At 41.3% G+C, this 14371-nt stretch overlaps 1 protein-coding gene across 3 annotated transcripts in view; it reads right to left on the reverse strand.

Annotated features, from left to right (window-relative positions):
* Positions 1 to 14371, reverse strand: part of LOC124176004 (neuroligin-1-like) — a 72208-nt gene that overhangs the window by 8951 nt on the left and 48886 nt on the right. For all 3 annotated transcript variants that reach the window (XM_046556760.1, XM_046556762.1, XM_046556758.1), the window contains 2 exons: positions 7306 to 7570; positions 5757 to 5957 (listed from right to left, as the gene is read on the reverse strand). In XM_046556760.1, coding sequence (XP_046412716.1) covers positions 5757 to 5957; positions 7306 to 7570 — 466 coding nt within the window. The remainder of the gene's footprint in view (positions 1 to 5756; positions 5958 to 7305; positions 7571 to 14371) is intronic.

Here is a 14371-nt window from a genome sequence, read left to right on the forward strand (position 1 = left end):
AATAATGCGGTATAGATCTATGATGTTTATATAGAGCCGGGTGATAAGCAGGCCCTAATCTATCCCACGTGGATGCTTTACCCGTAGGATACTCGAAGCGGTTATGGGTATCCCGGTGAATAGATGCACTTACGATTAGACAAATTTCGGCCCACGATCAGTTTAGCCGGGATTCCAGCCGCGAGGTACTCGTCCAATTATTGATTGTTGCTCCGGAGTTGGTCGTGAGGTTAGCCGCGAAATCGTTGTGGGCGCGTGGAATATTCTAGTTTCCTCTCAATTTAACTCTCAAGGTTGGTACGTATTGCATCCACTTACCGCAACGCGTGCATTATACGGCATAAATTTATCATTTTCGATTCGCGTTCACTTTTTTTGATCAAAAATCACTTCAAAAATATTCCTTTCTGCAGTTTTTCAAATTTTTACGTCCCCCTTTTTTCCAACGGAAAGAACTTGGCGAGGCAAAATAAGCGTCAATTGTATCCGAGAGATCCTTATCTCCGTGCCGTTAATATAACGTGCAATAAATTTATACAATCCGGGGATAATAATGTCCGGGTTTATTTTTGAACCGTGATGTTTCGAACTCGTGATGCTTCGAACTTTTTTTTTTTTTTTTCATTATATTTTAATCATTGGGTACACTTGCAATTACCTGCAGCAGTGCGCTTTTTAATCTCTTTGGATTATTCCTATTAGCACTTCGGTCACGAGTGACGGAAAGCTCGTAATCCCCTGAAATAACATAATGCCGATGCGACATTAACTCCGTTGGTAATTAGTCAGGAAGAGGAGAGAAAAAAGGGAAGCGATGGAAATATTGACAGGCCCGTTTACTTTGTCAGCAGCTTATCGCTGCGTTGAAAGTCACGATTGTAAATTGTAATTCATAAAAAGATTATTTATAATTGCGCAATATCTTAGGTACGATTTTGATTGTTTTTAATTGGCTTGTTAATATCTTCTTTATACTATCAAATCACGAGTTCGAAACTACGTGCGTGCCATCGTTATCTGATAAAATTTCCCAATGATAAATCTTATAATCAAATCGTATATTCATAGCTAAGAAACGATTTATACTTTTTTCGAAACTGCGTTCAGGTTCCTTATTCTGATTCGTACAGATATTTTCAGAAACAATATTCTGGAATAATTCTCGTCCGCCGTTCGATTAAAATTAATAAAAAATGGTCTTTCGGATGATTTGCGAATCTAAAATCCGGCTCTCTGATGAACTTGTATCAGCGTAAATGTTGCACAGAATATGTTGTACGAAATCGGTTGTACAGAAATATTTTCCTACAGAAAGGAATTCGAGATTCGCTTCGGAAATAATCCTGCATGGTTTATTGTCCAGAAAAATATTCTGTAGAACAATTCTTCCATAGAATAATTCATGCAGGTTTAGTTCTGGTGTGAATTTCAAATTCGTTTCTGTAGGAAAATATCCTGTAGAAAAATGTTTCTGTAAAAACGAGTCTGTAGAATATTTGCTCTGTGGAACTGATTTCCGTAGAATCGAATCCTATTTGACAAGATGTATATTTGAAGACGAAGCAAAGCTGTTTAACGCAACAATTACTAAGCATAGTTTCTCTATTGAATCTATCATCCTCACGTTACGTCAGTATCATTGATAATGATGAGTAAATATTTTTTTTCCTTGGTTCAATTCAAAAATAAAAAATGATTCAGCTGCGCGGCTTAAAGTTTGAAAAAATTTTTCCACCGACGTTTTTTCTGTACAACGAAGCGCATTATTTTTAACAGCGAGTAAAACGAAACTCAATTACACAAAATTTCCTTTGAAATTCGAATATTATTATACCCACGATATTCGTATTTCATTTGATCCAATTTTTTCTCCCTCAATTTTACACCCATACATATTTATAGCCACGAATGTCCAGCGATCAAAGAATCGCCCTCTTTATTGCAAATTTCGGATTTCTCGGTTATTCACAGCCGTCGATACTCCGAAGCAATTAAAATTTTCACCAAAATTAAAGCCCTTTACATACCTCTTGTGCACAGAGAAAACGGAACGCTAAATTATAGGAAATTTACGTTGGTTATTTCTAACATGCAATTACAGTTGTAATGGTTTTTCTCTCTCGTTTCGGCAAAAAACTTGCAATCGCGCCTGAAGCACTGCGGGTGTCGCTGCGGTAAAATGCAGCCCTGCAGCCTCAGGATTGTGCAATATATGAAACTGGGGAGATAATTCGAAAAATTCGACGTTGCACACGTATAGAAAAGTATGAGAAGAATAGATCTGTGAGAAGAAAAAATTCACTATGCGTACAGGAATTAAAAGAAACGAAATTAATTGTTAATTTAACAACACTCGTGTTCTCGATTTTGAATTTATTTACTTTTCTTTGGTTTTTTTTATTTTCTGAAAAAGCTGAAAGACTTCACATCTGTGATTGAAATTTTCGATTATCATCACTCGGCAGGTGAATTAATTGAGTCTATCAATTACTCCGGTGGTCTCTGAGAGATGAAATAAATTCGTTTCTAGGATGAATAACAAGGATTTTCTCCAAATTATATCTTTGGTTTAACGTGAACTGAAATTGAAAATCGAGAGTAACAAATATTTTTTATTGCGGTAAATTAACATTACAAGAGTGTATTTTGATTCGTGAAATCGTTAAATCTGACAATCGTTTAGAAATTTAAGAACGACGCTTACGATTGATTAATTTCCGATCCGTCAGAGTCTCTTCGAAGATTCCCGTTACACTAAAAATCGACGAGACCTGATCACGCGATCGTTGAAAAATCCGGGCTACAGCGCGTAACAGATTCGAAACGGAAGTTGAATAACCGAGGATCCAAAGAACGAAGTAACGAGTAAAGAGGATTCCGGCGTCAGCCTGTTGCCGAATTTTATTTATTCGGTTTCCGTTCGTCGAGCCGCGGAGTCCAACCAGTCAGTTTAATTTTCCCGCTGCGTTCCCGGAACCATAGAAAAGTCCAAGAAGAGGAAGAGAGAGAAAGGAGAGACGCGTCGGTCGGCCCGCCGTTATTGCCCGTAGAGATTGACTGCTGCCACCTTATATTGTGAGGAATTCCCCGGCATTATTGCTTTTTATGGTAAATTCTTTCGGCAAGCGCACGCGCCCACTAAAATCGAATAGAGCGGCTCGAGTCGGCGGAGTTTTCAGAGTATTTTTCTTTTTCTTTTCCTTTTACCCTCGGAGTTTCTGTTCTCTCTATTTTTTTTTTTTTTCCCTAGTCCCTGTTATTATTTTCGTTTTTTATTCAGCCAAGTTAAAGCCGTTTGCCAAACTGCGCACCTACCTTCCAGCAAAAATTTATCGCATACGATGGTGTATTATCATGTTTCACCCGAAATCGCTTATTCCCTTTCTCATTTATTATACCACGCGCTCCTCGTCTCCAGCGAACAACATTTACAGACCCCCGCAAGTACACGGTGATATTGTACATGGACGTGTGTGTGTTTCTACGGATGAAAAGTGAGTAAAAGAAAAAAAAATTAAACATTCCTCGCTACTCAAACCGAGAGAAAAAAATCTGCTGCTGCAGTACTGTACGATATTAAGGTACAACATTCGTTGGATTCGAGGCTATTTTTGCAAGGGGGAGCTCGATTGATGTAACAATGTACAGATTTCGTCGGCATGGCGCTGGTGTTTGTTCTTTTTTTTTTTTCCAAAACTTTGGATTCGTGTTTTACTCGTCTGTTAGAAATTTAGTGATAAAAATTCTCTACCAAAATAACGTCAGAAATTATAATACCGTGAAATCAAAGAATCACGAATTAGAGCTATCGTCATTTTGTAAAGAATTTTTGGCGAAGTATAGTCAAGTTTCTTTCTTTTTTTCTTAATGAAGTAATGCGAAATCTCAGGAAGTTCTAGGCTATTAGTCTTTGAAGTTATCTTAGTATTCCGTATGCGGGGATATACAGTCGGTCGGCATGTATACATGTATATTATTGTGTATAGCTGTTTCTCTGAAGGAACGACGCGACGAATTCCTGATCAATTGGCTCCTGCTCTATAATCAGCTGTTAGTCATACGTACAGTCATCCCGGCCCTTGTACCGCACGATCCGCATTCAATCGACCCTAAAATTAAACTCATACCCTGCTCATCCCCATCCGAGTTTACGAAGATACGTAGGAGCCGATTAATAACGAATCAAATCATTACGAAATTAAAACGCTGCACGTTGAGGCCACTTTTTCTTAGTTCCAATACCTGTATTGGCGAACCAAACATTCGAGGGCTCCAAAATTTGCGACAAAGTAGCGAACACCGTGTCACATAATTGCAAGTCACGTTTTTAGTGCTTTTGACATCATTATTTTTAAATGCGTTATCTTGATGATGATTCACCGGCGTCTTCGGGCATCGTATCGAATATAAATATCCAACAATTGGTTAAAAGATGTGATAAATAATGGATCGTGCACTCGTGGTATTGGAGCCTCAATGATGTACCACTGATTTGACGAGTATACTACCAGTTCGTTCAGAACTTGAAAACGGAAATTACTTCACTGCAGAGGTACCACGGACCGCGGTACTTTTCCCGTATTTGTTTCGCGGCGTCCAAAGCGTGGTGCAATATTCAAATTTCACGTCGAATTGCCTCCTGTCTTTGGCAACCATCCCCGAGGATAGATATTGAAATGAATACGTGAAATCAGATATGAACCGGGAGGATTTCCCCACTTTCTACCGATCTCCGTAAACACGTACACACCTACGTACGTGGTGTAAAATTTTGTAAAGGCAAATATTTGCCGGGCAAACGAAATGTTTCCACAAACGTTTAAGCGTTACAAGTTTGCTCTGTATACGACCGGAGGGCAACATAGAGATGGAACGTTGGATGTAGATCGAGTCACGGGCGAACCGTTCGAGATTAGCAATTAATGGACTTCTGGTGTCAGTTTAAAAGAAGACCCCGTGAGTATGCCGATATAAATGTAGGCCTGAGATACCCATACCCGAAAAGAGATCGACGTGTATAAGAGTATAAACGAATAAACAAAGCTGATGCGATAAACTGGAGTACATGGTTGTTACGTGCATATAAGTCTCACAGCATACATATATATATATGTATATACATATACATATATCTTCGTTTTATGTACGTATAAGTGTAAGCATGTGGTCAATTAACACCGCCATCGCCATGTGACTTCTCGGACCGGGTGTAAAACGAGTTGGCGTGACACATCGATAGGCATGAAATTTGTCACATGACGACGGTCGTAATGCGTGTATCAACAATATTCTCCGGTCCACGTGACTCGCGTAACGTCGAAGTATTTTTATTTTTAATATTCTCCTTGTATCCAGATACTAATCAAAGTCGAGTCGGGCATCGAAACGATGCCGAAGCGTTACTCTCACGAAAAATACAACAACGTCTCGTTTCGCGTTTTCCTACGCGACCGGGTGTCGATCTCTACGAAACGATGGTATCGAGTTAAAGAAAATCGCCCCCGTCCAGTTTCATCGACTCGGATACCACTTTTGTCTCGTCTTTCTTTTTCAGGCTTGACACTCCGAGGCTGTCACGCGGTTGAATTTCATTCATTGAGATTGATCGAATAAAAACACCGCTGCTCCATTGCGGACGGTTGTGTGCGACACGTTATATTCCTCGCTGAGCAGTCACGTTGTCCTTAACCAGCCGGACCACGTGCCGACGATTCTAATTGTAAGCGACGGGTGGAAATTCCAATCTCAGTACTCACGTCGTTTTTCTCCGGTACATACTTAGCGAGGAACCCCCAGAGGATGCCGAAACCGATACCACCGCAGATCGAAATCGGTCCCTGCAATATTTGGTACCACAACGCGTCGTTCGAGAACATGATGCTCTTTATGATTCCAAAGATGGCGACCGAGGCCGCGTCGTCCACGCCAGCGATGGCGATCACCAGGGTTGGTATCCCCTGAAAGGAAAGAGACGTTAAAAAAGCCATTATCAAAATCGAAATCGAATCAAAACGAACCTGTGAGAGTAAAAACGAAGGGGAACCGCGTGACTGACCGTTCTTCGAAGGAGGGAAGAGCGAATCGTCAGCAGAGTCTCGTGACCGAAGCCGAGGGAGTTGAGGGGTCAGTCGAGTCAATTGGTATTTGTCACGTTGCTTAGGTCGGGCCCAGATTAGGTTAGGTTAGGTTAGTTCTAAACTAGGGTCACGCCTATGGAAGCTTAGTCGGAGCGATTAATTTCAGCCCTGAAGCTTTCATCGGTGTAATTATTCCGCTGCGCACTCGCCGTCGGCTTAACCGCCGTGGTAAATAGATCAATGAACGCGATTAACTCTCAACTTTGTCGGATTCACACCCAGGGTATATTTTCATCGTAGGGAAATATTTAACCTCTGACAGGCAATGAGGGTAAAATTCTCACTCCGCACTCCCACCGAAAATCTTGTACTCTTCGAGCAGACTTTAAGGATTTTGAACCCATTCAACCTTCATTTTTATTTTTGTTTAGTTCAACTTGATTACTTTGACAATACAACCATTCTATGCGGAATTGTTTGAACTTCGGTTTAAAAATAAAAATCTAGATAGCTTTATTAGAAGTTGAGATATTTGAAACTAATTTCCACTGGGTATTTTTTACACTCGTTGCCACATTTACATTGTCAAATCAACATTTAATTTGTACTTTGTATTTTTTTTTTTTCACTTAGTAGTATGTTAAAAAATGGTTAAATCAACCCAAAAATTTTAGTGGACCCGGTGGAATATTTTTTTTTCTAATCGTGTGGTGACATCGATTTAACGTTTTTAGAATTTTCAAATTTGTCGAAGCGTTCTCACCGGCCGAAAAAATTCTTGAGAAAAGACAGACACTCGGTTTCGAATGATTTTCAAAATTCTCTCGTTACCTCCGGACTCGTGAAATTGTCGTTTTTTCAACATCCTTACAAACCCGTGTCGCTAAGGTACGGATGAAACCTCGGTGAACATTAATCGAGAAAATAACGAGAACGTTCCAATCACGTATCGATTATCGAAAGACAAATGTGATTCACACGCTGGTTTCAATGCCGACACATAATGAGAAGGAGTCTTCAGGACAACATTGAGTCCGAATATCGCTGTGTGACGCGATACGGTACGAACGATTTGAATAAATATTGCCGCATCTCCTCGGTACGATAATTAGCCTTTGGTTTTCAATGCCTGCGAAAAGTGAGATAGGATGGGAGGAAGGGGAATGGGAAGGGGGCGGTCAGAACAACATATATTTATATTCCAATTATTGATCCTCGATATTCGCACCTTCGCAACGCCGTATCCTTTTACTCTGAGCCTGAAGAGGCAGGGAACGACCACCGCCGGTGATACAGCGGCTATTATGCTCCCAAGGAGTAGTCCCCACACCCATGGAAGACCCATGAAATACTTGGACGCCACCGCCATCACGCCAGCCTCGACGACCCACGGTATCAAACCTATCTTCGGCACCGTGATTCGCAAACGCTTCAGCGCCTCCGGGTCCAGGTCTAATCCTGCTCTCGTCAGGATTATAACCAGCGCGAACTTCCTGCGGGAAAAAAAGAGAAACAGGATTTTATCGCGCATGTATCCGGTATGTATATTCCTGGGAAAGAGCGGGCGAGGCTTCGTCGGAATCATTTTACCGAACTGACAATAAGTGAGCTAGCTACTTTTTATTCGGATGTCTCGGCTGTCGTAAGGACCCGTTTTCATTGCTGCTCGAAAAAGAAAGCTGCGATTTCTTCTTGCTAATATGTGTAATTTGCCAGCAATGATTACTGAATTCACGCGTTAAACGCGTTTTTCTTAAACGAAATTAACGGAGGAACTCAGAAATTCAAATCAGCCGTGCAATCGACTTGCGATTTAAGTCTGCCGAGAAGTGGTCATTTCGTTATTGCTCGCAATCCTTCGCAACGCGTAACTCAATTCCGATTCGTTTGTAATACGAGTATCTTGAGAAAATATAAATCGACCCTTTGTTGTATAAAGTGAATACCTTGTCGAATTATTCCGCTGCGATCAAATGATCGTTATAAATACGTACGTCGGCAAAATTTCAGATTGATGCGGAGCATCGTTTTAAGATAAAATCTTATCGTCGATCATATTACCGCTAAACAGCATCGTAGTCTTCGATCTGTACGTTAAATCCAAGCACTCATTTTACAACTACGATTGATACGATAAGCGGTTATTAAATTTGATTACAATACGATAGTCGATAATAATTGGTCACGAGTTTTTATTGCCAGTGTTTCGGTGCCTCGGGTCTCGTGATTTTTTATCGGACTCGGCAATACGAAGTTTCTTCTCCTCAACTTTTTCTCGCTAATAACTTTTCCTCGCCTCACCCCTCGTACATCTCGAAATATAATTTTCAGACGCGTTATACAGTCGCAGTTGGTTGGAATTATTCTTGTTATTAATCGTTATTGTTATTATATTCTCGTTAACGGGGCGTCGTCACGCGAAACCGATCAACAATTGAAATGTAAATTTGTTAAGAGAACGGGCAATTATTGTCAACAGCGACCGATTCAACTAGGTTAAGTAACTTTGAACGCGTCACTGCGAGCTCACACGTTTAAGGTCGTTAAGTGCAATGTATGGACAATAATTAGAGTATATTCGTTGTTTTCACTTTGTTTCTCATTTCAAACGAAAACAAGAAGCCTCTTCTTCTGTTTCTTTCGCTATGCATAACAGCCCGAAACCGATTTTTTTCAACTCCGTGAAAGAGGCAATTCAGCCGCTTCGTAATATCTCAATCTGTCTGCACTATTTTATGGACATGCGTGTGAGGCATTCCACACCAAACCGACCTACGTACTACTCTCATTATCGAACATTTTTTTTTATTCTCAAGTGTGGTGCAGACTGTATAAAAAAAAATATCTTTCACCGGGTTTTAAATTTTTGGTACCGAAGGTTTCATTTTTATTGGTCTCAAAAACACGAAAACTCAATTTTCGAATGAATAGCCCGAATCGATTGGCTTCAAACTTTTCTCATGAATCCTGCGTTAAAAAACGAAAATTCTGAAACCGAGATGAAAGTGGGCAAGCTTTCGGTTCAGAACCTGCAGGCGAAACAAGTAGTTGAAAAGTGAGAAAAAAAAACTGTGAAATTTATATTTAATTCGATTTTTCTCACTTTTTAATTACTTGTTTCGCTTGTAGCTTCTGGACTAAAAGCTTGCCCATTTCTATCTCAGTCTCAGAATTTTCCTTTTTTAACAAAGAATTCACGGGAAAAATTCAAATTCATTAAAAGCTATCCATTCAAAAATCGAATTTTTCTCATTTCGACAGCAGTAAAAATCGAACCGGTAGTTTAAAAAATCTAAAACTTATTGAAAGACGAATTTTTTAAATTCTCTAGACTATAACATATTCAAAAATAAATAAAATCGTTGATCGTGAGAGTCAGAAGTCGGTTGGTTTGGGGTAGAATGACTCATATAAATAGAGGGAGCGTATCGTTCGGTATTATCTAATCGCGTAAGTTAAGTACCATTTAGTTCAATCAGTGTAGATCAATGATGGAGCTACTAGCGTGAAACTGATTGTCAGTTCTTGGCTACCCGACATTTAATTAGGGAATTGTTTCGCGCTCGCTTGAATCCCACCTCCACCGGCATTACTGTAATCTTATCCGTTTATAGCAATTCCAACTCGTAATTCCTCTTCAATCTTCACAAAATATACGAATACCCATACACGTTTATGCACCGAATTTGGTTACCCAGTTTATCTAAAAAAAAAATAACAATCGATATACGGACCGAGGACCCTTGTCATCAATTACTTCTTGTATACATGTATTAAAATACTTGACGGTCGTCGGTTTGAAATCGTCGATAGAAGCTTACGGACGAAAATCGAAAGTGACATATTATTTTTATTATCTAATGGATTTGTTCCACCTTTTATCTTGCTTGCCGGTACAATAATTTACGATGGGCAAAGATTTACAACCGATATCTTGGAACATATTTTCTTATCGTTCCAGCCTTTCAAAGATCTTTACCTGCAAATTGAATTTCCGGTACAAGTATTTTCTCTGAGTATAAGCTAACATGTGACATTGCGTCGTGCAATTTTCTACACGATTTAAAATTTGAATTTATATTGCGAAACAACGTTTCGTACACCTGCCATGTTTTTAATTTAATCAAAATCGATGTACTAAAAATTGTAAATTTGTTAATTTTTTAATTTGTAATTATCTACGAGGTAACAAAGTTCTAAGCGCCCGTGCCGTCGACCACTTTTTTAATTTACGACCCTAATTAGTCTGCAATTATTACTGATGAAGTTCTCAAGCATAAGTAATTAATTAAAGCGTGCTAATGTTTACACTTAATCCAACTGCCGAATTTTGTACTGAAAAAAATATATTCACAGTTCCAATTATATATGCTCTATACGTGAAAGTTGCCTCTCTCTCTCTCTCTCTCTCTCTTTCTCTCTTTCCCGAGTAACCGGCGGATAAAAAATCGTTCGTGAACACCGACCTGCAGAGCGCGGACTAGAATCGAGGACAGAATGAATATTTATCGCACCCTGAACGGTGAGTTGATTTAGTTTATCGGGTCGAAAGGATTCCCAAAAGCGCTTCAAATCCTCACTATTTTTTAATGCGAAATTATGGTCGACCTTCCAAGACGTCAGTTTTATGCGAGCCATCGCGTATCGGCGCAGTTGACTACAACAGCTGCTTAGCAACTGGAAGTCCTATAATAGCCGTGGCGAAAATTGAATTCTGCAAACCCGGACCGATTGATAGAGCATGCGGCCGAATTGTCTGCATTTAGAGAAAATTCATCACCTCAGAATCGCAGAAAATGCACGGATAATGGAAATGTCGAGCGCAACGAAATCCGTCGCGGAATCAAAATTTGGACGCACTCGATTATTTGGCAGAACAGAAAACACGTGGATCACTCGTCGCACGATCTCGTCGGTCGAAGCCTTCGCGTTTTTACAGTCAGCCTCACCGCGTCGTACGTGACTTGGCGCTGAATTAACCCCCGGCTAATGCTTGACGGCAAAAGTTAAACGAGGCAAAGGACACCATTTATTTATTTATTTTTTTCCTTATTCATCATTCCTTACGACAGGCTGGAACATTCACCTTGACATTTGACACAATTTCACGTTATTACAAGCACATAATGCACTTGCACCTTGCACTACGCCGTGAGATCAGATACGCCGATGCCAATGGCGTAGTTTAGTCAACCTCCTCACGTAGTCGAAAGTGTTTCGCTTGGCTAACTAAGCCCGTATTTAAGAGAAATATTTTGGTACTTGAGCTAAGTGAATTATGTTCATCGTACAATTTTGTAAAGAGTTTGGGCAGAATTATGAGGAACTGAGACGGCAATTTCGATTTCCGGCCCCTTGTTTGAAGCTCCTCAGCTATCTGATGCTATTCAGTAAATACTGCCGTTAAGGGGGGACTCCGGTGATATTCCGATAACGTCGAGTTTCTCGATTTTGAAACGAAGGAACTTTTGGCTGAAAATTTTCAACACATCGCTGCCAAAAATTATTTTCGCGTACACTTCTATCGCAGAAGATTGAAATTCGTTTTCAGGACACATACTGCCATGATCTAAATTTTGCTGGACGGCATTTTTGATCACATTTTTTTTTAGTTATTTCAAAAATAAAAAACTCGTTATTATCGAAATTTCACTAGAGTCCCCCCTTGATTTGTTTTCAGCGTTGTGTCACGTGATCGATTTAAGCATTTTCAAGAGAATGCGTATCATTCATTCGTAAAATATCGATTCAATTCGTAATTTCTAGCGATATGATCGTCTTGATGGTAGGAAATGCGCTCTGATTAGCTAGGATTGATAAATTGTCATACGAATAAATAATCGAATAATTTTCAAAATACAATCTGAAAGCTTGTCTTGATGTATCAAAATAAATTCTGCTCACAAGAACGCACTTTCCGATGACAGCGATCGTTCTACGAGAAATTATGAATCGATTCAGTTTCACTTAAGAATGGGATGGATCCTCGTAAAAAAAACTTTTAAATTCACGCTAAAAACACGTAAACGCGAATTATTGCAGTGTGACGTTGAATGCTGCTACGATAACTACGAGAATCTACAAACGAACAAACGTCAGTAGCTACACTATACTTTTGGTAAACGAAAATATAAAGATATGGTTTCTGAAATACACACAATTAAAGATTCTTGTACCCCTGATTGTACGTTTCAGTAGTCACACGAAATAACCACGGATCGAGAAACCGATTATCGTATTTTAACTACAGTCGCGAATTTGTTTCAGTTTTATGTTTTTGACTCGAGTACAGACAGCACAGAGTAGCAAACGAAATATTTTCAAATAAAATAAACAAAACTTTGGAGGCAAATACCTCCACATAGTTAGCCCAACGACTCTCAAGCGAGAAATAACTGATACCACGAGGTTTGTCCAAACCACATGGTTAGGTTGACAGCACTTGACGTTTTTTTTTTCTTCCCTGCATATTACGTTTTGAGTCGAGTTACGACGTACGCAGAGTGACCCGGGCTAGGTGGATGTGTACTCGTAACTCGTTAACGTTAGTGAGACGGCGATGCACTTGTGCCGGAGGTTTTTCCTCGACATCGTGCTCGGTGCAAAGGTTATGAGAGGAAGGCTACGTCGTCAGCCCGGATCTCATTCTTCTGCACTTTTATTATCACCTACTTCGGGCAGTATATTTTTGGCACAATTGTCAGCCGTGCTGTAGGTAGGTAGGTAGGGTGAAGTCGGAGAAAGGGCGGCCTTAAAAATGAGTACCAATATGCCACCACTCGACGCCGGGAATTTTCTATTGTTCGTTTCGTCTCGCGGGTTAAGTTGGGAGAAGAAGAGGGGACTTTGAACCAGCGAGGAAAGTTCCCATTCGTTTAATTGTAATCCCAATTAAATCCGGCTCGCCTCCACCCTCCCTCCACACCGCACAGCGCGAGGTACCCTAAGGAAAGTCCTTAAAAGAATCACGCTCGCTTTCCTTCCACTCCTAACTATCTCGACCTACTCCTGCACCGGATCCGCACTTTAATCGCCATCTCCTCATTGCTCGTATCATCGCCGAGTTCTAGACGGTTGGTTCGCGAGATGTGCAGCAGTATCGCGGAGAGCACATTTCCTCAATCCCGAGTCAGCCGCGCTTCCAGATATAATCCTGTTCGCATTTGCCTGCTCGCTGACTCGCGTTAATACCTCAAGATGTAATCGCTGCTAAGCGTTCACCGAAAATTCATTCCGTCTACCAAACTGACGATTTCTTTCTCTCTTTCATGCGTGAGAAACGGAGAGCGCATATTCGAGGAAACGGGTGTACGTCGCGGTGTAAGGTACGTTGGACTTTGACTTACCGGAGAATGGACAGGACGGTCGAGTATTTATCGGCGAGGCTGATGAGCCCGGTATTTTGCAGAATCATGCCGGTCATCAGCATCCCGATCAGGGCCGGCAGAGTGGTCAGGGAGAATAACCACCCGCCGAAGTGCGCGGCGATGCAGAGGGCAGCTAGACTGAAGAAGGGTCCTCCCGGAGCGGCGTCCTTGCCTATTATACAGTACAATATGCCCCAGACCATCAGGCCGAGGATGAAGAGCGCGAGTATCCTTGCGAATTTCCTGTAAGTCGGGAAGAAGGGCTGGGGGCAAACCCGCTTCCAGCCGGGCGGCTCCCAGGACGGCGTCGCTTCCTCGTGGCCGTGACATCGCGTGCAAAACGAGTAGAGCCAGGATCTGCGTGCGTTCCGGAAAAGCAATGAAAACGGTTAGGCGTCGTAAGGAAAGGTGAGAATGGGAATCGGGCGGAGATAGATGTGCGATACGAGCAATTGCGCGAAACCGGTTCAATCCCGATGACATTGAGAATCGCGTGTACGCGGCTCTGGTTTACCAGGGCGACCGGAAGCTCCGATGAAAACTAATCCCACGTCATTTTACCCGCGCCCACACCCAACTCCGCAACGCTGCGATGGCCTCACCGGTACCGCACGGCCAGTTTGCATGGAAATTATTCACGATACGTAATACCGAGTTGACGAAAAGCTATTTATCAGGGATTGAAACTTCGTTCGGACTTTTCGGAAAACGGATTCACGTCGTTCGGATACCAGTAATGCAAACTCGCCTCTTCATTTCCTCGGTGTACTCGGTTTTACTCCTGATCGAGCTACTCAGACTGAGAGCGGACCTCTTCCTTCCGTTCGCGCGTCCATTCTCGATGTTTTCCGAACTTCCGTAGTGGCTTCCGCTGTGAAGAATGGACTTTCTTCGTCCCTCGGAGTTCGGCTCGGAACAGGCGCTGAC

Source organism: Neodiprion fabricii, chromosome 2 (genome assembly GCF_021155785.1).
Source record: "Neodiprion fabricii isolate iyNeoFabr1 chromosome 2, iyNeoFabr1.1, whole genome shotgun sequence".
NCBI lineage: Eukaryota > Metazoa > Arthropoda > Insecta > Hymenoptera > Diprionidae > Neodiprion > Neodiprion fabricii.